This window comes from Anguilla rostrata, chromosome 2, assembly GCF_018555375.3.
Source record: "Anguilla rostrata isolate EN2019 chromosome 2, ASM1855537v3, whole genome shotgun sequence".
NCBI lineage: Eukaryota > Metazoa > Chordata > Actinopteri > Anguilliformes > Anguillidae > Anguilla > Anguilla rostrata.
This window is the reverse complement of record NC_057934.1, coordinates 66,124,996-66,152,397: the sequence shown is the minus strand read 5'-3', so window position 1 is coordinate 66,152,397 and position 27,402 is coordinate 66,124,996. Positions and strand designations below refer to the sequence as shown.

The following is a 27,402-nucleotide window of genomic DNA, read 5'->3' as shown; positions in this document are numbered from 1 at the left end:
AAAAAAGCTTGTAACCTTTTCTCACAACCTACCGCTTTTAAATCCCTCTTCTGTTTCCATAAACTCCTTCTCCACAGACCTAAACTCTCGTTTTACTCTCCTCCGTCGTCCTTCCATCTCACGTCCGCTTCTCTTTTCCCCTCCAAAAACCTGTCCTCTCTGACCGGTCCAACGTTCCTGCCCGCTTCCTCCTCTCTGTCTTTTCAACTTCCGTATCTCTCAGTCCACCTCTTGACGTCCCATCCTAAAAAAAAACCCTAATTTCTCTCAGTTCACATCCCCACTTGCATGACAACTTGCTTTAGCCTCGCGTTCTGACTTCCCTGACACGCCTCTTCCTCATTCAGTGCCATCTCTCTGGTGATAAATTTGGTTACTGTGTAACATATTAGCATCAAGGCCGGCTCCATTTTGGCTCGAGACGCTGGTGGTTTCCAGAGAACGGGCTGTTTGTGTAGCAGGAGTAACGCACGCGAGCCCGCGGTAGAGCGAGACCCAGCGTTCTCCAGCTCCGCCGTTTCAAAACTTTGGCTTTGGCAAAAACAGAAGTAAACAGCTTAAAAGTGGCTCGCTTCTTTAAATGCGAGCTTGAAGAGAAACAGGAAATGCACAGGAACAGAGGGAGGGAGGGAGGGAGGGTTAGGGAGGGGAGAAGAGGGTGTTCCAGGGATGCACTGAGTTCCCCTCCCCTCTCTCCCATTCCCATTAGCGAAGGAACCTCCTCCTCCCCCCCCTCCCCCTCTCTCTGGCAGACAGGAGAGGCTCTACTCGGGCGTATTACTGCTGAACTCTCATACCCTTCCCGCTCTCACCTTCCCCTCTCCATCAGTCCTCAGAACACCAGTCCAAACATTACCCCTCCCATCTCCCATAATTCCACCCTTCCACTCCTCTCCACCGGGGAAGACTCCAGCTGTCTTTTTAGTCGACATCCGTTTTGTCTACCCCCTCTCTTTTCCCAACCACCTTTTCTGCAGTCTTTCACTTCCTCTATCCTTCCCAGCAGTCTCTGCACGTGATAAAAAGCCATCCTGACACGACAACACACTCCTTCTCTGCAGAGCTCAACAAAAACCTAATTTTTTTTGCAGTTTATTATTTTTTTTCCAAAACAGCTTTTCTTAAAACATTGTAATAATAAAAAAAAAAACCACATATGACCTATGTTGTGAATAAATCATTTTAAAAAGTGACCACAACTACTGTGGCACCAGTACGTCATTAGTTAGATTTAAAACTACCATTATCCAGATTATAAACCTATTCTACGCTACGTCCCTACAGTCGCTCAAAGATTTCATAATAACGCTACCAACCCATCTCTCTCCACATATGTGACCATTTCATTTCAGTCTAACAACCTCAAGCTAAATATTGCACAATGTGATATGTGTATCTGTGTACACACTGTTCTCTTTGTGGTCTGAGTGACCTTGTTTAACACACCTGTGTCAGTATGTGTGTGTGTGTGTGTGTTCATGCATGTGTGTGTGTGCGTGTAACACAGATTCTGACTGCGTGTTTAGTGTGTGGGTGTATGTGACTGTGTGTGAGATGAACACTCAGCGATTAAGAGAACTACGACGCTCCAGGTACCTGAGTGTCAGTCTTTCTGACAGCCCACGCTAACTAGATCTGCCCATCGGTCTGTCCGTCTGTCCATCCTGGTACACACTGGACACCTGTGTCAGGTCTGTCCATCCCTCTGTCTTTCTGTGTGTATCGGTGGTATGCGTGTACGTGCGTGCGAGGATGTGTGTGTGTGTGTGTGTGCTTGTGTCTGTGGGTGTGTGTAAGAGTGCGTGTTGAGTGTGTGTGTGTGCATGCGCGTGTCTGTGGGCATGCGTGAGAGTGCGCGAGCGTGCACGTGCGTGCGTCTGTGGCCGTGTGTGAGAGTGAGTGTGTGTACGCATGCGTGTGCACGTCAGCGCTCCCCCCCCCCCCCATCCCCCTCCCCCTCCCCCTCAGTCTGGGTGTGGGCCAGGTCGTGCGGGCGGGCGCGTCCCCCTCTCTCTCTCTCTCCCTGTCTCTGGCTACCTGCTGAAGAGGGAGTGGAGATGATGCTGGGTGTAGCACTGGCTGCTCCGCGGCGATTCGGTGCGCTCCATCACGCCCTGGAACCAGCCCGCCACGTCCACCTCCAGCACCTCGTAGCGCCGGATGAAGCTGTGCTCCTGTCGACCGCGCGGGACACACACCAGGGGAGCGGTTAGCGCACGCAGCGTACCGCGGGACACACACCAGGGGAGCGGTTAGCGCACGCAGCGTACCGCAGGACACACACCAGGGGAGCGGTTAGCGCACGCAGCGTACCGCAGGACACACACCAGGGGAGCGGTTAGCGCACGCAGCGTACCGCGGGACACACACCAGGGGAGCGGTTAGCGCACGCAGCGTACCGCGGGACACACACCAGGGGAGCGGTTAGCGCACGCAGCGTACCGCAGGACACACACCAGGGGAGCGGTTAGCGCACGCAGCGTACCGACAGGACACACACAGGGGAGCGGTTAGCGCACGCAGCGTACCGCAGGACACACACCAGGGGAGCGGTTAGCGCACGCAGCGTACCGCAGGACACACACCAGGGGAGCGGTTAGCGCACGCAGCGTACCGCAGGACACACACCAGGGGAGCGGTTAGCGCACGCAGCGTACCGCAGCAGGGGACACACACCAGGGGAGCGGTTAGCGCACGCAGCGTACCGCAGGACGCACACGCCAATACACAATCAGGACACAGCAATAAAGATGGGGACTAATACACATGGTATAGCAGAAAAGATTGGAACTAATACGCATGGTATAGCAGAAAAGATTGGAACTAATACACATGTGTGGTGTGGGGATGGCTGGTTTAAGCAATTGGATAATTGGCCAGGCTAATTGGCTTGACCCAGGGCAGGTGTGGCTGCTTAAACCAGCCATCCCCACACCACAGCATGGTATAGCAGCGAAGATGGGGACTAACACACATAGTATAGCAGAAAGGATGGGAACTAATGCACATGGTATAGCAGCAAAGGTGGGAACTAGCCCACATAACAAGAGTTCATTATTTAGCTTTAGTTGTTTGTATACTGAACTAACAGAGAATAGGGGCATTTAGAAGCATACAGACTGAAGGTCTAGTCTGGGAACACCCTGCAGTGTTAGCATTGCCCCAGAGATGCATCAGAGACTGAGGGGTAGAAACAGGAGATGCTTACGAGCAGCTTGTGGTATTTTGGCCTTTTTCTGTGATCCTTTGTGAGGCTGGAGAGAGTGAGAGACAGATGTGATCAATAACCATGACAGGAGTATTTTTCACAGGCAGTAACCGTAACCCTCATCTCAAAATAAAAAAAAAAATCACAAATTCAGCCCAACAATGCTCGCCATTTTCCTGACTAAATTGTACCTACTGCTCTGATTACCTTACAGACTAGACAGTATTTAACACCATATCAAGCCTGGTCTTTTAACTTTTATGCTTCTCTTTTATAATTTTTCTTTTATAATTCTCTTTGGTATATTGAACCGTTCCAGATGAAAACTACCTTTTAGTTTCACAAAACTACATTCTATTAACCAAGTGGATTTACTGCAACCTGAGACCATCATTCTGACACACATGGATTTCCCAGATGTACAGGGGTATGGGCAAATTGAGCGTCACAGTGCATGGATGGAGTGTCTTAGTGAGGGTGTCAGTGTGTAACTGAGCAATGGTAGAGGTAGCCTGAGGGAGTGAATCGTTGTGGACGGGTGCCAATGTAGTTCAGTGTTTAGAGGAACTGAGCTTGTAACCCAGCAATTGCAGGTTTGATTCCCATGCAGCCCACTGCAGGCATTACATTACAGCAACAAAGGCACTCCAGGGTGCACGTATCACCACATATCCAGCTTCATAAACTGACACAATGTAAATACGTACGTCACTCTGGACCAGAATCCGCTCAGCGTAAATGGGTGGAGGTACAGTGAGCCTGCGTGTGCCACTACACCCAGCTGGAGGTCGTCTTATTGCGTGCGCCCAATGCTTAGCATAAGCTAGGTAGCATATGGGTGTCTGCTGGTGGAGAGAGTGAATGGGTGTAGATGGTATATCTAAGTGTGTATGAGGGTGGTGCATGGGTGGAGAGGGTGTAGATGGTATATCTAAGTGTGTATGAGGGTGGTGCATGGGTGGAGAGGGTGAACGGGTGTAGATGGTATATCTAAGTGTGTATGAGGGTGGTGCATGGGTGGAGAGGGTGAACGGGTGTAGATGGTATATCTAAGTGTGTATGAGGGTGGTGCATGGGTGGAGAGGGTGAACGGGTGTAGATGGTATGTCTGAGCGCATATTTGGGTGGCGCGCGGGTGGAGGAAGCGCCTCACCAGTCTTTGACGAAGGACTGGAAGTCGAGGGAGAAGCCCATGCTGAGCGGGAGCAGGGGAGGGTCCTCCTGCAGCACTTTGGTCAGGACCTCGAAATCTGTCTTACAGTTCTTGTAGGGGAACTGCCCCGTGGCCAGCTCCACCTGCAGGAGAGACGGAGGCATTACACCCTCAGCCTCAACCCCCACGGAGGCTGACACTCACAGTTATGTGCTCAGAGCTGGGATGCTGGAGCGAAGACACAGAGACACGGACGGACATACACACGGACAGAGAGACGGACGGACAGACAGACAGAGACAGACAGACAGACAGACACACAGATGGACAGACAGATCGACAGACACAGACAGACAGATACACAGACGGTCAGACAGACAGACAGACAGACAGACGGACGGACAAACGCTCACCAGAGAGATGCCCAGGCTCCACACGTCCGCTCTGATGTCATAGTCAGGCTTGCTGGGGTCAGGCGGGTCTATTCTCTCAGGCTGAGGAGACACATCAGCAAACACAGCATTTTCACCATTAGACATGCCAACACCAACCCCACACGCTGAACACTAAGGTCAGAAACACACGCAGTGAGGTGCTCAGTGTTAGAACTACTATTGGACTCACATGTAGGGAGCATGTTTGTGTGTGTGTGTGTGTGTGTGTGTGTTTGAGAGAGAGAGAAAGCCAATGCTAGAGGAAGAGATTGGAGAGAGGGAGCGAGTGATAGGAAGGGAGAGAGAAAGAGATTGGAGAGAGGGACTGTGTGAGAGAGAGAGAGAGAGAGAGAGAGAGAGGGAGAGTGTGCGTGTGGGTGAGGGAGAGCGTATGAGGGAGAGAGAGAGAGAGAGGGAGAGTGTGTGAGAGAGAGAGAGAGAGTGCGTGTGAGAGAGAGAGAGAGAGAGAGAGGGAGAGCGTGTGAGAGAGAGAGAGAGGGAGAGCGTGTGAGAGAGAGAGAGAGAGGGAGAGCGTGCGTGTGAGAGAGAGAGCGTGAGAGAGAGAGAGAGAGGGAGAGCGTGCGTGTGAGAGAGGGAGAGCGTGTGAGAGAGAGAGAGAGAGAGAGAGAGAGAGGGACGGAGAGGGAGAGAGCGTGTGAGTGAGGGAGAGCGTATGAGAGGGAGAGAGCGTGTGAGAGAGAGAGAGAGAGAGAGAGGGACGGAGAAGGAGAGAGCGTGTGAGTGAGGGAGAGCGTATGAGAGGGGGAGAGCGTGTGAGAGAGAGAGAGAGAGAGAGAGAGAGAGAGAGCGTGAGAGAGAGAGAGAGAGAGAGAGCGTGAGAGAGAGAGAGAGAGCGCGTGTGAGAGGGAGAGCGTGTGTGTGAGAGGGAGAGCGTGGGTGCGTGCGTGCAGGGCGGGGCACTCACAGCCATGTACGCAGCACACCCCGCGCTGCGGGTCTTGGCCTTGGAGTCGACGAGCCGGCCGCTGATGCCGAAGTCGCACAGCTTGATCTGGCCCTTGTCGTCCAGCAGGATGTTGGAGGGCTTCACGTCCCGGTGGATCACCCCGTGCTTCTCCTTCAGGTACAGCAGCGCTTTCACTATCTACAGGGGTCAGAGGTCAGAGGTCAAAGGCCCGTTCAGAGCTTCGCTCCGACAGAGAGAGAGAGAACAAGCAAGCGAGAGACAGACAGAGCAAGAGAGAAACAAAAAGAAGGAAGATGGTAAGATGGTAAACGGACTGCATTTATATAGCGCTTTTATCCAAAGCGCTTCACGATTGATGCCTCTCATTCACCCATTCACACACACACTCACACACCAACGGTGAAAGGCTGCCATGCAAGGTACCAATCAGCTCGTTGGGAGCAATTAGGGGTTAGGTGTCTTGCTCAGGGACACTTCGACATGCCCAGGGCGGGGGATCGAACCGGCAACCCTCCGACTGCCAGACAACCGCTCTTACCTCCTGAGCAATGTCGCCCCCTGATGGAAAGAAAGCTCATGACAGAGAGAGCAGGAGAGAGGCGGGGAGAGGAGGACACGGATCAGAAGACAGGGACTCACCGCCACGGTCATCTTCCCCAGGATGCGCTCGGGAATGGGGCCCTGGATCCTCTTCTTCAGCTTCTCCGCACACGTTCCCATCAGCTCCATGGCGATGAACACGTCCGTCTGCGGGGGGGAGGGGAGGGGAGGTGTGACATCACTGCGCGTCCCCTGCGCTCCAGCCCTCCAGATGGCACAGAGCAGCACAGACTGCTCTTTCATGTGTTTCTCCATTATAATTACACACCACCAGGGACTGAGACATGACAAACGTGTGTGTGCGTGTGTCTGTGTATGTGTGTGTGTGGAGTGTATAGCAGTGTACAGTAATGTGTGTGTGAGCACGCGTGTGTGTGTGTGTGTGTGAGCATGCGTATGTATGTGTGTGTGTGTGTGGAATGTACAGCAGTGTACAATAATGCGTGTGTGTGTGTGTGTGTGTGAACTCTTACTTTACCAGGCTCTTCTGCAGGCTGCAGTGTGTGTGTGTGTGTGTGTGTGTGTGTGTGTGTACACAAAACAGTGGAGGATGGAGACTGACTCCAGCTCTTGGAAAGCTGGAGGGTTAGTTTCACGGTATCCGTGTCCTGTGCAGAACGCTGGCAGCTGACGCAGTTCCCTTACATTGGTGACTATGGCGCCGTAGCACTGTATGATATAGGGACAGTCGTGGCTCTTCAGGACCACGTCCAGGTCCATCAGGATCCTCTTGTTCTCGTCCTTGTTGCCCGTCCTTCGCATTTGCTGCGGGAGACACAAGCCATGGGGCTGTTATCATCGTCGTCATAGCAACAAGCCGCTGTGAAATTCTGATTTCTGTCAGACTAAAAAACACACACACACACCCACAGTAAATCAGAAAAGGAATCGGGCGCAGCCAGGAGACTGGCAGTTACCGCCGGACGTGACGCCCATTCCCACGCGCAAGAGGACGCGCGGGAGGCGAAGGCTGTCGTTCGGCCTTAATTCATCAACGTGGCCAATAATGATATCAGGGAAAAGCAGCCGGAATACAGGAAAGGTCTACGTCATGAAATAGGTGGGATGGGTCCAAATGAGTCCATTTTCTGAACTGGGTGTGATTCCTCTCTCTCTCTCTCTCTCTCTCTCTCTCTCGTGTGAGTGGAACACTGCCATTGTAAGATTTCAGGGCTGTGCTTCGGGATTACACCCATAGCGCACTACCTCACAGTATTTAACTGTGAAAAATCAGAACCTGTAACATCAGCACATATTTAATTTAAAAGGTTATCAATGAGTTTTTGATGACATTTTTCAATAAATAAATGAAATAATTAATAATAATAAATAATAAATGTTTTGTGTTTCCCTTGCCTAATATTACATTTTGTCTAAAGATCTGAAACCAGTCAGTCTGACAAATGTGCAATAATAGAGGATATCGGGAATAAAATACTTATTTATTTTCACAGCGCTGTAGGTTGGCTTTGAACAGCCACACTCTTGAGTATAGTCAAGTCACTATACATGAATGGTCTGTATATAGTGTATAGTGTTCTTTTCCCTCTTTCTAAGCAAATAAAATAAGTAATCATTAAACTGTTAGGAGGACCACACTTAACTACTCTGCTCAAAGACAAAATAGGTTACACCATGTAATTAAGGGTTTGGCTGGAAAGAAAAAAGCAAAGCAGAACAAACACTAACAGAAATCTGCTCTGGTGAAATTTATTTTTCCCCTCTTTCAAATCTGCCCATCCTTTGCCTTTTCCCTTCATACATGTTCCTGCAAATCACGATCCTCCAAGCACTAAGTCCATATCGGGTGAACCTATCCCGTCAACACACTACTGTATAACCTAAACCACTACAAAACTGCAAAGATATATACAGAAATACATTGATAAGTGTGTACACGGCATCAATTTTACGAGATATTTTTAAAAATATTTGTCAATTTAAAAGTTCAACCTCCCATTAACCAACTCAGGCAGGCTGACTTCCTGCTTTCTCTGTGTTGCTATTGGCTGAAGTCCGGCGGGTGAGGGAATCACCTTGACGGCGATGACGTGTCCGGTCTTCTTGAAGCGCACTTTGAAGACCTGGCCGCAGGTGCCACTGCCAATCTCCTCCTCATTAATCAGGTCACTCACCTCCGCTGGGTACCGCTGGGGAGATACACACACCACACAATCACCACACAAACACCACACAATCACCACACAAACACCACACAATCACCACACAAACACCACACAATCACCACACAATCACCACACAAACACACACCACACAATCACCACACAAACACCACACAATCACCACACAATCACCACACAAACACCACACAAACACCACACAAACACACACCACACAATCACCACACAATCACCACACAAACACCACACAATCACCACACAATCACCACACAAACACCACACAATCACCACACAATCACCACACAAACACACACCACACAATCACCACACAAACACCACACAATCACCACACAAACACCACACAATCACCACACAAACACCACACAATCACCACACAATCACCACACACACACCACACAAACACCACACAATCACCACACAAACACCACACACACCACACACACACCGCACAATCACCACATAATCACCACACACACAATCACCACACACACACCACACAATCACCACACAAACACCACGCAATCATCACACAAACACCACACAATCACACACCACACAAACACACACCACACAAACACCACACAATCACACACCACACAATCACCACACAAACACACACCACACAATCACCACACAATCACCACACAAACACACTCACACACACCACACAATCACTCAGCACTGTATCCCTCTCACACACACACACACACACACACACCACACAATCAATGAGCACTGTATCCCTCTCACACACTCACACACACGTCACACAATCACTCAGCACTGTATCCCTCACACACACACACACACACACACACACATCACACAGCACTGTATCCCTCTCTCAACACACACATACACACATCAAACAATCACTGAACACTGTTTCTCTCTCACACATGCACACACACACACAAACAATCACTGAGCACCGTCTCTCTCTCTCACAAACACACATCACAGAGTTACAGACAGACCATACCGATTACAATCACACACTGCACAACCAACCACACAACCTGTGACTCACACAGGCACGTATGCGTATAACATGCAAGCTCTAACCTGTCCATCAATCTTAAGATATCCGGTCTGCTTCATGATCTCCTGCAGCTTCTGGTCAATCTCCGCACTAACAATACACCAGAGAAAGAGGCATTAGACACACATACACACGCACAAAGCGCATGCACACACACACACCTCATTACAAACCCACCGAGCGACTGAGTGCAGACACACTAATGTGCGTCCGCATAGGTTTTGTGCATACACGGCTGCCAGGTTTGTGTGTTTCATGTTTGTGTGTGCACGTATATTTGTATGCAGGAATGTGTGTTAACGTGTTTGTTTGTCCAGGCTCTGGCTGTAGGGTGTGTGTGCGTGTGCATGTGTGTGTGTGTGTGTGTAACTCACTTCTCCAGGCTCTTCTGCAGGCTGTAGGGGGTGTGTGTGTGTGTGTGTGTGTGTGTGTGTGTGTGTGGTGTGTGTCTGTGTGTGTGTGTGTGTGTGTGTGTGTGTGTGTGTAACTCACTTCTCCAGGCTCTTCTGCAGGCTGTAGGGGGGTGTGTGTGTGTGTGTGTGTAACTCACTTCTCCAGGCTCTTCTGCAGGCTGTAGGGTGTGTATGTGTGTGTGTGTGTGTGTGAGAGTGTGTGTGTGTGTGTGTGTGTGTGTGTGTGTAACTCACTTCTCCAGGCTCTTCTGCAGGCTGTAGGGTGTGTGTGTGTGTGTGTGTGTGTGTGTGTGTGTGTGTGTGTGAACTCACTTCTCCAGGCTCTTCTGCAGGCTGTAGGGTGTGTGTGTGTGTGTGTGTGTGTGTGTGTAACTCACTTCTCCAGGCTCTTCTGCAGGCTGTAGGGTGTGTGTGTGTGTGTGTGTGTGAGTGTGTGTGTGTGTAACTCACTTCTCCAGGCTCTTCTGCAGGCTGTAGGGGGGCGTGTGTGTGTGTGTGTGTGTGTGTCTGTGTGTGTAACTCACTTCTCCAGGCTCTTCTGCAGGCAGTAGGGGGGCGTGGGCAGGGTCAGCATGTTTCGGGGGCGGCTGGGGTAGGAGTGGTGCTGGGGTGAGTTCTCCGATGACGAGGAGCGGCTGCCGCCGTCGTTGGCCAGGGGGAGCTGCAGAGCTGGGGCGGGCAGAGAGGGAGGTCAGGACCGCGCCGAGTACAGTCCTCACAGCCTCAGGAGACTCGCTGCGTTAGTACAGGGGCCCGCAAGAGCAGCAGGGCCAGGGGCCCCGCAAGAACAGCAGGGCCAGGGGGGCCCGCAGCGCCCACTACAGGCTCACAGGAAGCCCTGCACAGCCACACCTGGGGCCGCGGCAGCCCAAACACAGAGGGGCCAAGACTCCAGTCACGGTGCAAACAGGCGGTGAGCGACGGAGGGTAGCGCGGGTAACGCTAACGCACAGACGAGTCCAGACACATGCAGAGACGGACCGGCATGAATGAGAATAAAAAAACACACAATCGTAAAACATCCAGTACAAGCAGAGTACACACAGAGTGAAATCCAACGGCTGAGTTAGTGTTAGCTTGTCCCAGCATGCACCAGGCAAACCGCATTCAGACGGGGCGGGGCGGGGGGGGGGGGGGCTTCTGAAAGAGTGTGAAGAGCAGAGGAGCTTCTCCAGCAGACGCTCTCCTTCCAAAATCGATCGTAGAGCCTTTACCGGCGGCTAACTCCGCCCTCCCGCCAACACCACGACTCTGAGAGATCACCGGCTCGGGGCGGCCATTTTGGTTCCTAGGTAACCTTCAAAAGCCACCACCTTCCAGACCCTGTGGGGACCCTGTGTGCTGCGATGTGTGTCTCTTTTCCTATCCGCTGAGGTTTCATCGAGGGGTCCAGAAGTCTCGTTTCAATCCTAGGTGTTGTTCTCAGAGCCCTGTGAGGGCGGTGCTGATGATATGGGTGGAGGGACCTGAGCCCAGCCAGGTTTATGAGGACCCGGTGTGTACACACGTTACCCTTCCTTATGGGGACAGCTGGTTTTAGTTTTTGTGTTTTTACCTATTCCCAGTGACCAGAGCTGCACAGTGCTACTGAGATGTACAGGGAGGAGAAGAGGTTAAGACAAATCAACGTGCTCTGTTTCTCCTCCTCCTCCTCCTCCTCCTCCAGCAGACCTGGAGAAAAGGCGTTAGTAACGTTAGTGGAGTCAGGCAGCTTCGGCACGGACACGTCCAGCCACAACTGCTCGCGCGCATTACAGAGAGAGAGACAGACAGACAGACGGACAGACAGCACTGCAGAGAGACCCGGCTGTGCTCAAGAGTCCGCTCTTGGCCGAGAACAGACACGCGGACGGACAGACGGACGGACAGACGGGCAGAGGAGGAGCCGAGAGCGCGCAGCGACAGAAGGCGAGCGGGACACGCCTCTCCTGCCGCCCGGCCCGCCCTCGCCGCGTATTAGACTGTGTGTTCGGGGCCGTGCAGTAAGCCACATGCACAGTGCCTCAGTCCGCCAGTCTGGGGTTAATACGTCTCTCTCACACACACACACACACACACTGCCCTGCCACTGACACACACACACACACCTGCGTGCAGGCGCGCACACACACACACACACATGGTGGGGAAGGGGGGGAGAGAGAGAGAGAGATGGAGGTAGAGATGGATATGGAGATGGGTGAGGAGGGACAGACTTGTGTATATTCTAACCTATATTCAAATCTCCTGGCAAAATTAGAAGCTTTCTCAGAAGTTGCAGTGTTAGCACAAGTACAGAGGAATTCAAACTTAATAAAAATGAATAATACATAATTAAACTACAATGATTGCCAGCAGTGTATCAAGAATCATTTTGATAAGTACAAATGACACACTTCTCTAATAATTAAAGGCGGATGGCAGTAGCCATTTCCCAACCACTATTATTCACTGTAGTCCCTGTGTGCTGACAGCCAAAAGCTGGCCTGTTTTTAATGCCATCTACCAACAGACTCGAATCCCACTTTCAATTAATTCAGACCATTCAGAGTGACCCGCCATGAACCATCGCATGTTTGCGAGCAACTGGGTTATGGAATTTGAGTACAGCTCAATTGAACCATTTCAGCATGTGCATTCTCCGCAAACCACGGCTGTCCTACGCAGCCCTGAGTAAGAATGTTAAACAGGATACTGGTCTAGTCGTTCATGGCGGCTTAAGAGGGGTATTTTTCGGGACGCTGTGTCCCCAGCGTCTGAAGGTAAAACAAATACTGATGCAAAGAGGACAGGAGGAGAGGTGGGGGAGAGAGAGGGAGAAAGAGGAGGAGGGAGTGGGGGAGAGAGGGAAGAGGGGAGAGAGAGGAGAAAGAGAGGGAGGCAGAGAGGAGGGGGAGAGAGAGGGAGAAAGAGAGGGAGGCAGAGAGGGAGAAGAGAGGATGGGAGGAGAGGTGGGGGAGAGAGGAGAGAGAGAGGACGGAGGAGAGGAGGGGAGAGAGAGGAGAAGAGAGGAGGCAGAGAGGAGGGGAGAGAGAGGGAGAAGAGAGGAGGAGAGAGAGAGGAGGAGAGAGGGAGGCAGAGAGGGGAGAGAGAGGGAGAAAGAGAGGGAGGCAGAGAGGAGGGAGGGAGAGAGGGAGGCAGAGAGGAGGGGGGCAGAGGGAGAAAGAGAGGGAGGCAGAGAGTGGGGGAGAGAGGGAGAAGAGAGGAGGAGGAGAGGGGGGGAGAGAGGGCGGAGAGAGGGAGGAGAGAGGGAGGGAGAGGAGGGAGAGAGGAGGAGAGAAGAGAGGGAGGCAGAGAGGAGGGGGAGAGAGGGAGAAAGAGAGGGAGGCAGAGAGGATGGGAGAGAGGGAGAAAAGAGGGAGAGAGAGGGAGAGAGAGAGGACGGGAGGATGCAGTGGCAGAGAGAGTGATGTTTGAATGATACCTGCACGCTGGGAAGGGGCTGGAGCAGGACTGAGCTGGATCACGATGACTGGACAGAGGAGAGAAAACACACACACACACATTACTGTACACTGCTGTACACTCCACACACACACACACATTACTGTACACTGCTGTACACTCCGACAACACACACACACACACACACACACACACATTACTGTACACTGCTGTACACCCCACACACACACACACACATTACTGTACACTGCTGTACACTCCGCACACACACACACACACACACACACACACCACACACACACACATTACTGTACACTGCTGTACACTCCACACACACACACACACTTACTGTACACTGCTGTACACTCCACACACACACACACACACACACACACACACACACACATTACTGTACACTGCTGTACACTCCACACACACACACACACACACACATTACTGTACACTGCTATACACCCCACACACACACACACACACACACACACATTACTGTACACTGCTGTACACTCCACACACACACACACACACACACACACACACACACATTACTGTACACTGCTATACACTCCACACACACACACACACACACACATTACTGTACACTGCTGTACACTCCACACACACACACACACACACACACACACACATTACTGTACACTGCTATACACTCCACACACACACACACACATTACTGTACACTGCTATACACTCCACACACACACACACACACACACACACACACACACATTACTGTACACTGCTATACACTCCACACACACACACACACACACACACACACACATTACTGTACACTACTATACACTCCACACACACACACACACACACACACACTTACTGTACACTGCTATACACTCCACACACACACACACACACATTACTGTACACTGCTATACACCCCACACACACCACACACACACACACATTATTGTACACTGCTATACACTCCACACACACACACACACACACACACACACACACACACACACACATTACTGTACACTGCTATACACTCCACACACACACACACACACACACACACATTACTGTACACTGCTATACACCCCACACACACATTTCTGTACACTGCTATACACTCCACACACACACACACACACACACACACTACTGTACACTGCTTTACACTCCACACACACACACATTACTGTACACTGCTATACACTCCACACACACACACATTACTGTACACTGCTATACACTCCACACACACACACACATTACTGTACACTGCTATACACCCCACGCACACGCACACACACACATTACTGTACACTGCTATACACCCCACACACACACACACACACACACATTACTGTACACTGCTATACACTCCACACACACATTACTGTACACTGCTGTACACTCCACACACACACAGACACACACACACAAATTACTGTACACTGCTATACACTCCACACACACACACATTACTGTACACTGCTATTCACTACACACACACACACACACTATCACACACTGCTATACACACACCACACACACTACTGTACACTGCTACACACACACTACTGTACACTGCTATACACATCACACACATAACTGTACACTGCTATGTACACCCCACACACACACACTCACACATTACTGAAGGCTACTATACACACATACACATTCACATTACTGTAGACTAGGGCTGGGAGGCATCTCTAAAAAATATAACGATATTCATGTGAAAAACCGTGAAAAACGATACAACTAGTTTTGAAATTTTTGATTTTATGTTTGTAATTTTTTTTTCACGGACTGTAGAGACTGTAAAGGTAAGTCCGTGAATGGCTTCAGACTGCATTGTATGGGGTTATCAGGGTCCATATTCAGCATGAGCAACAGTATGAGAAACTGCATGGCAATTATCGACTTCAGCCTAAACATTTCCATCAGTTCCTATGTGCGGACTGGCTGGGTGGAGTTACATGTATTACCGGGCTCTGAGATACTGGGTCCAGGCCCTTCATGACATGAGATTTTTATTTTTTATTATCTAGCTCGCTAGCTTAGGTTGGGCTAGCAGGCTCGGGGGTTTAGGCAGGTGTAGCGCAGACCCGGGGTGGGTGACCGACGGCGCAGTTTGTCGACGCTTGACGACAGGCCCTGACACCGAGCGCCCTGTCGTGGTGAGCGAAGGCTGGTTAGCAGAACGTCTGCCCCCAGGTCCGCCGAGTCTGTTCTGCTCAGTAGCTATTATGCTAGCCAGCTATTTTTAGCGATCAGAATTTCTGAAGCCTAGCCCTCCGCCATTCGCGACAGACAGAGGTAGCCACGCAAGCCCTGCATGTTCACGTATTTGGGGGTGGTGTGTTTTAGGAGGAGCTGAGGGGCGAAGTGGGCTAGAAGGGCACCCCCTACCACGCCCATACCGTGCTGAGATTTTTTTGTTCCCCCCCCCCCCATATGTATTTTATGCCTGATTTGAAATGTGTGTTATTACAGCTACTGACAGCACTTTGAATAAATATTTGATGGATGTGTAGAAGATAATTTAGGGTTATTTAAACTATTTTCAGCCACTTTACAATCACTTTGATCTCCTTCACCCCCACCTGTGAGTGAGGCAGGCAGCAGGCTGACCGCATTGGGTACTCACTTTGGGTAGCGCAGGGAAATGGGAAATAAAATAAGTCGAATTCCAGATAGCAGAGGACGGTTCCACTGCAATTTAAAGGTGTCCAACTCTGTTCCTTGTCACAAAAATATGCCAATTCAATTTTTTATTTAAAAATGAAACGCTTTTTCAAGAACAAAGACATTAAAACATTCTCATTAGGCATTCACAAGCCCTATCCTGGTCTTGGCTGATCAATTACTTCTACGCCCCACGTTGGTTAATTATTGCCATTTCGTGTTAGCTTGTTTATTTTATGTATTTGTTTTTTACTCTTTTAATTTAATATGCAATTGCCTTTCCCACGGTTACTCCCTTTTTTCTGTTCAGATGAAGTATTGGCTATTAAGAAGAGCCAACCGTGCTCTAAATAAAAATGTGTACACCACAACACTGCCTCATTCCTTCTTTATTACAGGCTAAAATAGCCCGTTTTCTCAATTTCATTTTTTAAAAATTGTTGGACCCCATGCTATATAAGATTTAGTCTATAATGTATTATGTGTAAACCTCCTAATATTCTTCTAGTCTCTGCCATAGCGTAGTCACGCAACAAAGTCTATGAGGTATGTTCATTATCTGCAGGCTATAGGCATTACAATAAAAGGTCCACCGGTTTTACATTATTTTTATACATACAGTTTTATAGCCGAATGTAAGGCCTGCTACCTGCTCTCACGTACTGTTGGAGGCTTCATAGGCGGGACGGTCAAATGTTATACAAGCGAAGGTCATTAACCTAATTAGGGATCAGACCCAAAAGACCCAAAAGACCTAAGAGAAATAAAATAACTTCAGGGGATAAGTGACAATTCAAAAGTCCCAAAACACCCCAATAACGAGGGACGAGTGAGAGAGAGAGAGAGACAAGTGAAAGCTTCCTCGTCTCGTTTTGACAACAGGCCCTGAAGGTGTAAGATGTGTCCGTCTCTTGCCCTCCCCCCAAAGCCAAACTTGCCTACTACAGCCAAAGTTTGTTCAGCTTGAGCAGGCTATTGCAAATGAATGTGTTTTCAGCTGTCCATTGTGCAATGCAGGACTGCACTCTTTCTATAAGTGCAAGTGAACTTGGCAAAGTAGACACTTCTGTAACCCTATCCAGCTCCTATTGCGATAGCTATCAATCAATGTCCAAATCTAATGCTATCATCATATCACCAAGCCGTAGTGTACACATGCACACATACAGGCATGTACACACACACACATACCGGCGCACATGCACACACACACAGGCACGCACACATAGGCACACACATACGCACGCACGCGCACACACACACACACACACACACACACACACATCTGTAGACAGCTACACAAAGTGCAGTGGGCTTCCGTAAGCACACGTTACAGTGGTGTGCGCCCTGGGGGTGGACGGTGGCAGGCAGCACCTGCTGCAGGGCACACGCCCAGCCTGCCCTCTCCTGAACCCCTGGAGGAGAACCGCCCCGCCGCCCTGCTGCCCCGCCGCCCTGCCGCCCCGTCGCGGCGAGACGGCCAGACAAACGCCACGGGAAGGACAGCACAACACAGCTGCGATTCAAACGCACGCCGCCGCCATTTTTTTAAAGCCACGCTATAATCAGCCGTTTCCAACCTTCCGGCTCACGGGTCCTCCTCAGCCGCACCTAAACACTGCCACAATAAATCCAGTCAGACAAAAAAACGCCATTTTCCACTGTGTCAGAAGTCAGAGAGACAGAAAGACAGATAGACAGAGAGAGAAAGAGAGAGACACAGAGAGACAGAAAGAGGGAGAGAGAGAGAGAGACAGAGAGGGAGGGAGAGAGAGAGAGACAGAAAGAGGGAGGGAGGGAGAGAGCAGAGAGAGAGAGAGAGAGAGAGAGAGAGAGAGAGAGAGAGAGAGAGAGAGAGCAGAGTTCCGTGGTTTCAGAGGTCACACTTGCTTCAGAAACCTGCCTTCTCAAAACACAGGCCAAGAAAATGCAGGTTTTAAAGGAAAATGATATTATTAACAGACACACAATGCAATTCAACAGTTCATACATTATGTGCATACATCAGCAGCTAACACGTGATGGGTATAAAGGTATTACTATGAAAAAATAATAGTGTAAAATTAGACAGTGGCAGTGATGTGGGAACCTACATTTTGGACAGTTATTTAAGCTGAGCTACATTTCGGTTAGCTTGTCAATTATTCTGTAATGAGGCAGCTAGCCAAGTTTTGTGCAAGTGTTGAATCAATGCATCAGATTTTTTTAAATGACGTTCCCTCCAGTGCTGGTGGAATGTTCAGCCGATCTGGTTGGGTGTTTAGAGCACATGCTCACAGTAATAACCAAAAAGAGTGCAACTTAAAATAAGCTCATCAACCAACAATGTTATGGTTGTTGGGGGGGCGGGGTCAGAGATACCATATTTTTTACATTTTGCATTTATAGGATAACTTCATGAGAGCCATGCTAATTAATTTGTTTTCTTAGACAATCCAAAAGTATGCATGTACAGCAAATCTAGAGACATATCTGAATGGATCAATATACCTGCACTTTTTTTTTTCCCCCGTGTGAAAAATAAAAATGCAGAATCCTGTGTCAAATGAACAATACTAGAAACAGGCTACTGAATAAAGCGGGTAAGAGAATGAAAAAGTCAACACAAAAATGACCCCATTCAGCCGCACACCGCTGACAGCCAGCGCCCGTTCCACTGGTGGAAAAATGACCGCCCCGCCACTGCAGGTGAGGGGTGTGCACTACCCCCATTCGGGGGGCCTCCTTTCGCAGCAGACAGGATTCCGAAGGCAAATGTGTTTTTTAAAAAATTGTTGATCTTTAAATGGCGCAGAGTCCAGATGTTTGCATGGTGTAAAGATAATCGGTGAAACAGCACATACAGTTACGTGCACTGCTGTTCTCTGGTGCACTGCTGTTCACTGTGTTTCCTTTCTTAAGCACAGGAATCATAGTGAGGAATGCCAATAGCCAATCGGCAAGCTAGCTAGCTTTGGTCACTTCCACATTATGCTATATTTATGGGCAGGTGACATACGGTACACAGCTAAGAAGCTAGAGGCCAAGACAAATGTATGCAGCCAAGATAAATTTATGAAATTTCCCCACTGTTTTCAATGGACAGAACAAATCCTTTAGCACCACACAGAACCTTTCTAAAAAATATATATATATATATATTTTTTTTAACACTTTAAGCGCAGTCCAATACAATGGCAGTGTTATTAAGCTATCACCTGCACTTGTTTGTGGTCCTGCTTTTCTACACTTTAGGTGGCCGGTGTGGTGGGAGCACTTGAGGAGTCACATGGGTGAAATCTATGAATAGACACATTGCTGCACACGAATACAGACGCAGCAATAACATTACTGTACACTACTAGACACTGCACTTAGCACATTATGGAACACAGCTACAGATATTACACTGTGCACATATTACTGTACGCTGTATATTGAATCAGACCGTGAACATGGAAACAAAACCAACTATTGCATAACTATCAGAACTACATAAAGGTTACCACACACCCATACATGTACTACACACACACCACAATACAGTTCTGTGTAAACAGTATACAGACACAAACACACACACACACTGCTGTACATTTCTACAGATATAGCTCAGTCACAGGCAGTACTGTAGACTGCGCAGGCATAGAAACACACCAGTTTCCAACACTGGAGATGCTATAAACACACATTATTTTACATAGCAGACACAAGACCCCCACATAGATGTTGTACACTACTGTAAAAACCTGTACAGAAACACACAAGCATGTGACTACATGAAGTACATATGCACACACACATACACACACTGCTGTGCCACACACTGAAAATGCTCATTCACACAGACATCACTACATATTTTACGACAGAAAATTCAGCAACAGAACACAGAAAACATTGTAAGAACATCCCAGACAGCCAACCCACAAAACTGTGCATATTTAAACATGCCTTGGAGATATTCGTTTTTGAATCATTTCAAATTCTGTCCCTGTCACAAAGTCAGGTACTGGGAACAAACTGCAAATTACAAAATACAAACAGCACAACTGCACACATATTCATTAACATTTTCAGACATAAAACCAGAATAGTACAATATTCAAACGCACAGAAAGAACTCTCTCGTACATACAGACGCGAAATTTGCAAACACTTTTCTCACAAGGTTAACGAAAAGCTTGTCTGGAATAAGCATACAATGTAAATTCAAAATTCTCTAAGCAAATCACAAGTACCTAGTATCGGAGAACCGTATAACACAACGGTTTCATTTATGTGTGTTTTGGCAGACAGGGAGCTCACTACTGTGTGGGCCTTTTCTCAATCATTAATTAAAAAGACATTTATGTCATAATGATCAGAAATGCACCTTGATATATTACAGGCTATTTCTGAACGAATTCTACCTTGCGTTGCTCTCACGGGGCTTGCTATCCTTCCAAAAAGTACTTTAATCATAAAACATATCTACAAAAGACATATCTACCTAAAACACACACATATTACCAACCAACTTAGCCAGCTAAATTGCAAAACAATGTGCCATACGGGACCACATCGAACATGTATCAGAAAATATAACTAGCTAATACCACAGCTAACGTTAACATGACCAAGACTAGCTATACTAGTTAACCAATATCCAACCTACAATTCCTAAAACGTTACTGTGACGTTGGCGACAGCTAGCTAGCTCACGTAAATTGTAAATACTTGGTTACTACAGATTTATCTTCTTTATTTGTTAGTTACCAAGCTAACAACGTCTGAAATTAGATTAAGAATTTTTACTAGATCACTAAATCTCACAACGGGTCAACATTTTCACATTAGGGCTTCATTTACGCCGTTCTGAAATAATATCTCACCGGGTAATTTGTTAGCGATGGCAAGCTAATGAATCAAAACAAGTCATCGACATAGCAGACTGACTGACGGACGGGGCCTGCTAGCTAGATAGCTAACGCAACTGAATCATTATAAACCAAGCATATAGCTAGCATTTGCCACTTAACGTTAGTACAGCTGGCTACACGTGTAACACGATAGACAGCCAACTAGCCCGCTACACTACATTCAAGTGTTTTGATATGTACAGTCTCAGTCGAAGCCGCGACTGCCCACAGCCGTCCGGAGTTCATGTTTGTTTGTATGTAGCAGGCTAGCAAGCTAACTAGCTGGCAGCATATCTCAATTACACTCCACCTCTCCTCCCCTCCCTCTCTCTCCCTCTCGTTTCGGTCCTTTTCCCTGGCCCTCCACGGTCTCGGTTCTTGACTCACATTCCCCATTCATAATGCACTCACTTGGCCTCTGACGCGAACGCTGAGGACTCATGTCGATGCTGAGGTCGATTCGTCTCCGAGCTTCTTTATTCTCCTGTTTTAGTTTCTCCTCGATTCGGGAGAGTCTCTGTTCAAGCGACGACATCTTGAAAAATCTAAGAACCATCGACTGTACACGGGAATCTGCGCTCCCTCTGTCGACGGTGAACGGCTATCGCCGAAGCATGTAGGGATTCTGGAGGACTCACAAAGCGCAGCAAAGTACCATAGACTCAAGTCTTGTCTGGAAAGCCCCTGCCAGCAGGTCAGTCAGCTGTCAGCGAGCAGTAGTTTATAGTCAGGTCGGCAACACTCCATTATGTTCATGTAGTGGAGAACAACGCACTAAGGTGTCATCTACAGCACAGTCTGATCCACCATTGTGTTTCAGAGTGATTCAAATTTTCCTCAGAGCTTTGCTGAAGCACAGAACACACGTCTTCTGTATTTAGTGAGTTGCATACCTGTCAATTTGATATTGTTACCTGCCTCTACAGGGAGAGAAGCGAGTGAGCTAGCTGGTTGAAGAATGCATGAAGATAGTGTAAAGGCCTGAACATTTTGAGTAGCTGTGAAGCATGTCGTGTCAAATTCTTTCTAAAAATATATAATTCTATTTTCATACTTTTTTTTTTTTTTTTACATTACCAATAATGTGATTCACTCTCTGGAGAGTTTGGAAAGAGTCAGTAAATTAAATAGCTGGAATCAATTAAATGAAATATTATTTGCACAGCTGTGGTGTTTGGCTTTCACAGACATACACGATTCATTAAGTGGGACTGCCCTTCACAGTTTGCTTTGCTTATTACATGCATTTTACTTGTGATACACAAGTTTCAATGTGATCCTGATCACAGGTTTGTAATTAAATTAATGCCTGTGTGTGGGTGTGTGTAAATGTGCACAGGTAACGATAGGGTGTACATGCTTAAAACGTATGAAGTTCATCGCAGAGACAGAGAAACACAGTGACCACTCAGATAATCAACGTTTCCACAACTTTTCTTTATAAATAAAACAATCTCTTACTCTGGTGTTGTTTTTGTATTATTGTACACAGAATACAGTAAGCAGAGTCCGCAGCCAGACAAACAGGTTCACAACAAACTCAGCAGAAAGAAAATAGAAGGGAAGTCCAATTTAATTCAATGGTGAGTGGTACTTTTGCATCTGAGTGTGCAAGAAGCCCTAGTACATTCATGTGACTTGCGTGGCTGCGTACGCTTGTAGGGAGTGGGCATATTTTGGTGGGTAGCTGAGCATGTATTTGCCGGGACCTTCCTTGACGAGCACGTCGTACCAGACCCGCGTCCGCACAAGCCTACGCGAGTGCATTTCTCTCAATGCGTGTATTTGTGGTTTTACTGCGTTTGTCTATGTGTACTTAAGACATTGGTCAGCTGGGGGGACGGACAGTGAGATTCAAGCAGCTCCACATCACTCAGACCCCTCATCTGCATCTGCACAAGACTCATGAGCGCGACAGCTTAAAAAGTAGGAAGGGAAACACTGTAAAAATGGAAACAGATCAGTCCACAGTCCATTGCTTTTTAATCACAATTTGTTTTGTACAATTCAATCAGCGCGTATACGACGGCATTTCATCGTCCTATTCTTCGTCATTGCTTACGTTTTAAAACCAGTAACTAAAATCAGATTTAAAAAAAGCTATCACAGTAAGAATCCTTCATAGCATCCCTAGGGATCTAGTGTGCTGGAGAGCGAGTGCTTCTCCCCAGACCAGTGGTTTTCAATGCATCTAGTCATAAGGGTAGCATGCATGGCCCAGAATGCAATTCGCCCAGGCCGTTTAATAACGTGAAAATGCTTTCTTGTATTTTTCTTCTTTTGTAATGCAGTGTGAAAGGATTGCAGCTGCTGCCTCATGCAAGGTTGATTGAACATGTTACAAAACAGCATATCGTCCCTCCTTTGATCCGTCGCACTCAAATCATATCAAATACGCCGCCATTTTGCAAGTTTTCTGAGAACCACTGTTCGGGGGAGACGTGCGTCCCTTCCGAAATAAAACCCTACTACTCCCGACCTTCAAAAAGATTAAGGCTTCAGTCAGTGCTAACAACCTCCCCACAGTCTCCCTATTCGGCATTTCGTTTGGTCACAGGGTGAAGACAGGTCTACCTTTTCCCTCTTTTAGGGGTCCCCCCCTGTGCCCGTACACGCGAGTACTAAAAACGCTTTGGCTGTCCCTATGCAAACAGAGAGAGAAAGGAGAGGGTGAGGAAGGAGAATACGAGCACACTGGACAACCGGGACAAAAACAGGTTCAGACAACGGAAAGACGGAAGAGAAAGGCAAAATGGGGGAAGAGGAATGCATTTTCAAATAACATTCTAAATTCACAGTGGGACTGAACCTCCACTCTCAGTCCTCAGCTTCTCCTTCTGGGAAAATTTTCCTCATGTGAACCTCCCTCTCCCCCTACCGAGTGTTCCCTTACTGGATCCCTCCATCCTAGCTCCTAAAAGGGATTCTTCCTTCAGGCACAGTGTAGGGAAGGACTAAAAACGTCAATCAACCCTCACTACCGATCTTCGCCTCGCCCGCTCATAGACTCTTCAGCGCAGACGGGCTCCCCTACAACCCTCCTCCCCCCTCAGTCACAGTGAAGAACCCGAGCGAACGGCAGACAGAGACCAGGCAAGTCTTCACACACACCTCCCCCCATCCTCCTCAGAGATACACTCTCCAAGTCACAGTGTAGAAATTACAGACAGACAGACAGTCAGACAGACAGATAGATAGACACATCCTCCCTTGGCTCCTCCAGCCTCCCAGTCACAGTTTGGAGTTCCAGACACCCCCTCAGTCCCCTGTGACGGACAGACAGGCCGTAATGCCGCCGCCCCTCCCCTCCCCCCTCCCCTCCCTTCGATGGCCCTAGCAGAGGTCTGAGATATAGTCGAAGTCTCTGAAGCAGTCCTGGTCCTTGCGGGACAGGGTGCGAGGTTCCCGGGGCGGGGTAAGGGCGGGGGCTTCAGCAGTGAACTCCTCGTCGAAGTTACTGACGTCCTCTTTGTCCCCGATCGACGGCACGAACGGCGGAGGCAGCTTCCGCTGCAGGAGGGCCTCCCAGTCTACACCCTGAGAGAGAGAGGGAGGGAGGGAGAGAGAGAGAGAGAGAGAGGGAGAGAGGGAGAGAGAGAGAGGGAGAGAGACAGAGAGAGAGAGAGAGAAAGGGGGAAGGAGAGAGAAAGAAAGAGGGAAGGAGAGAGGGAGAGAGAGAGATAGGGACAGAGAGAGAGAAAGGGGGAGAGAGAGAGGGAAGGAGAGACAGATAGAGAGAGAGAGAGAGAGAGAGGGAGAGAGACAGAGAGAAAGGGGGAGAGAGAGACAGAGAGAGAGAGAGGGAGAGAGAGAGAGAAAGAGAGAAAGGGGGAGAGGGGGAGGTTATGCGTCTCTCAGTACACAGAGTTCTGCTGCATAGGACACCTCCACCCAATACCAGCGCAAGCAAAGCAGAGAGATTTATGGAAAGCCATCAAAGAATAAACTGTAATCCCCACAGGTTCAGCGCACACGTGCCCCGCGTTATAATGTGCGGCACAACCCTCTTCAGCCCGAACGGTGATGCCACGCGCTCGCCACGGCACCGAAACACAACAAATCACCGAACGCTCACGTGCCAACCGCAGCCTGAGGAGAAGGTAATAGACCAGGCAGAGCACAGGGAGAGAGAGGCAGAGAGGGAGTCACACAGCCCCCTGCACTCTACTGGCAGAGGGAGAGGAGCTTTACGGAGGCCGGAGCCCAGGCTGGGAGAGAACGGGGGTGTGGGGTGGGGTGGGGTGGGGGTGGGGGGTGATCCGGGGCAGAAACAGCAGCATAGAGACAACGGTAATGGAGAGGCTGCAGATTGATAATTACAGTCATCGCCACGGAGACGTTCCGCTGCAGTCAACAAAACCAGAGGGGGGGAGACAGCGGGCCGGACTGTGACGTGCACAGAAAGAATGTAAACAGGAGGGAGAGAGGGAAGGAAGGAGGGAGAGAGGGAGGGAGGGAGTGGGGGAGAGAGGGAGAGAGAAAGGGAGGGAGGGAGAGAGGGAGAGAGAGAGGGAGGGAGGGAGGGAGGGCGGGAGGGCGGGAGGGGGGTTCAGAGGGAGGGGGGTTCAGAGGGAGGGAGGGAGGGAGGGAGGGAGGGGGGAAGGAGGGAGGGAGAGACGGAGGGACGGAGGGAGGGAGGGAGGGAGGGAGGGAGGGGGGGTTCAGAGGGAGGGGTGCGGCCGTCTCTCTCACCCTGAAGAAGGGCTGCTTCTTGACGTCCTCGGCGTCCTTCTCGCTGGAGCCCAGGCGGCGCTCCGGGTTCCGCCGCAGCAGCTGGGGAACAGGAGGCAGCGTGCGTCAGCGGCCCGCCCGAGACACCCCTAATATTACAGCCCCGCGATCTCGCCGCTCCCGCCTAGCGGCGCGCCGGCGAACCGACCGTCTCCACGGCTGCGGCCTAGAGCGCCGATGGGAGCTCGGAAGCCAGCCTGGCCGTCGACCGGCGAGTGAAAGTGTGATTATTTCCATCCAGGATGCAAACGGTTGCTTGACTTTTTATTAAAGGTTTTAGTTCCTTTTTTAAAAAATCCACATGTAGTATAAAAGGGAACGTCCGTACTGTAAATTGCTTTCTCGGTTAGCGTACAGAAAAGGTCTTGCGTCATAGGAGCAGTAGATACAACATTACATTACAAGCATTTAGCAGACGCTCTTATCCAGAGCGACTTACACAATTTTTTTACATAGCATTTTACATTGTATCCATTTATACAGCTGGATATATACTGAAGCAATTCCGGTTAAGTACCTTTGCTCAAGGGTACAACGGCAGTGTCCTTACCCGGGAATCGAACCTGCAACCTTTCGGTTACAAGCCCAGTTCCTTACCCACTGTGCTACACTCCGTCCGCCCAACGCCGTGCCCCTCCTGGTCTGAATGTTAACAGCACTGACAGGAGCTAGGTAGCTAGCTTTGACTAGCCGTTTTGGCTGACAGACAGCAGACAGATGCAGTTCTGTGCATCAGCCAGGTTTGTTTACATGTTGGTAACCGCGTGCCTAAACCACAAGTTGGCAAGACAGACCCCCAGCATAACAATCATGATAATGGTGATTTTTTTCCCATCAGACCTTGCAGGCCCCCCGACAGTTTGGGCCCTGGGACTTCAGCCCTGGTAAGCCCTGTGCTTTAATATGGGGGAGGAGGTGCCGGACCCATGCAAACAGGTACCGAAACACAGGCGGTCCAAAAATGAGAGGTCCCAGATTTAGCACAGTGTTTTTATGGAACCGCTACATCACATCACCTAAAAGCATCGCCTCAATGCAGACCAGGTATGAAAACACCTTTATTAAGGACTATGTGTTGTTTTATCACCATTATCACACTCAAAAGCCGCGTTTCCACCAAAATTACCCGGAACTTTCAGTCCCAGGAACTACTTTACCAGGAACTAAAAGGTTCCTTCAGCCAATGGTTGTCTGCGTTTCCACCGGGGTCTAAAGTACCGCGAAGATTAGGCAAATTAGCCCACTGACGTTGTCGTCGGTCCATCTGTCATATGATTTCTTCTGTAACCCCATACTACCACCTACATTATTTTCTAATAACCGGGACAGCCCGGAGGGGTTTATTCCACTTATATACAACGGGTTACCAACAATGACTATATATGGTTACTTTTGTATTTATTGATTTTCATATATCCTCTCAAACACATTCATTAACAGCAGAAAACATGCACACGTTGTAAACAATTTGCTGTTTTATTACTTTCTCGTCGTCAATTCCATATAGGCTAATCGCAAAATGACAAGAATAGAACGAAAACTCGGACTTGCGTGAAAATGTAAATTAGTAGTGGTACAGCCACCGTTTGCTTTCCTTCGAAGTTACTGCTAGCCGAGCAGCGAAGTGTGCCCTCCAGATGCGAACCATGCACCATAAATGAGTCCATAGTCTTCCTGGTCTTTTCGTGGAATTGAAAAATGGCAGTAAAATTTAGTAAAATTACGGCAGTCTGAAAAAGCTAAAGCGAAGATTACTAGAATTAACCT

General features: G+C 48.9%; 2 protein-coding genes across 6 annotated transcripts in view; both read right to left on the bottom strand.

Moving 5' to 3' along the window:
• Positions 1-200: 200 nt before the first annotated feature.
• Positions 201-21,538, bottom strand: map2k7 (mitogen-activated protein kinase kinase 7). Of its 2 annotated transcripts, XM_064324099.1 has the most exons (12): positions 21,316-21,538; positions 13,344-13,391; positions 10,465-10,609; positions 9,551-9,617; positions 8,360-8,473; positions 6,969-7,088; positions 6,363-6,470; positions 5,721-5,900; positions 4,775-4,855; positions 4,362-4,504; positions 3,209-3,254; positions 201-2,174 (listed from the first exon to the last, which is right to left on the bottom strand). In XM_064324099.1, exons 1-12 carry the CDS (start codon positions 21,458-21,460, stop codon positions 2,034-2,036), a joined length of 1,338 nt encoding a protein of 445 aa, XP_064180169.1. In that variant the 5' UTR covers positions 21,461-21,538; the 3' UTR covers positions 201-2,033. The 2 variants fall into 2 exon arrangements, with proteins under 2 accessions (XP_064180169.1, XP_064180170.1); XM_064324100.1 differs by lacking the exon at positions 13,344-13,391 and having other exon boundaries at positions 21,316-21,532.
• A 1,332-nt stretch (positions 21,539-22,870) lies between these two features.
• Positions 22,871-27,402, bottom strand: part of pkn1a (protein kinase N1a) — a 56,574-nt gene continuing 52,042 nt past the window's right edge. For all 4 annotated transcript variants that reach the window (XM_064324098.1, XM_064324094.1, XM_064324097.1 and 1 more), the window contains exons 21-22: positions 25,597-25,677; positions 22,871-24,441 (exon numbers count right to left, since the gene is read on the bottom strand). In XM_064324098.1, coding sequence (XP_064180168.1) covers positions 24,238-24,441; positions 25,597-25,677 — 285 coding nt within the window. In that variant the 3' untranslated portion in view covers positions 22,871-24,237. The remainder of the gene's footprint in view (positions 24,442-25,596; positions 25,678-27,402) is intronic.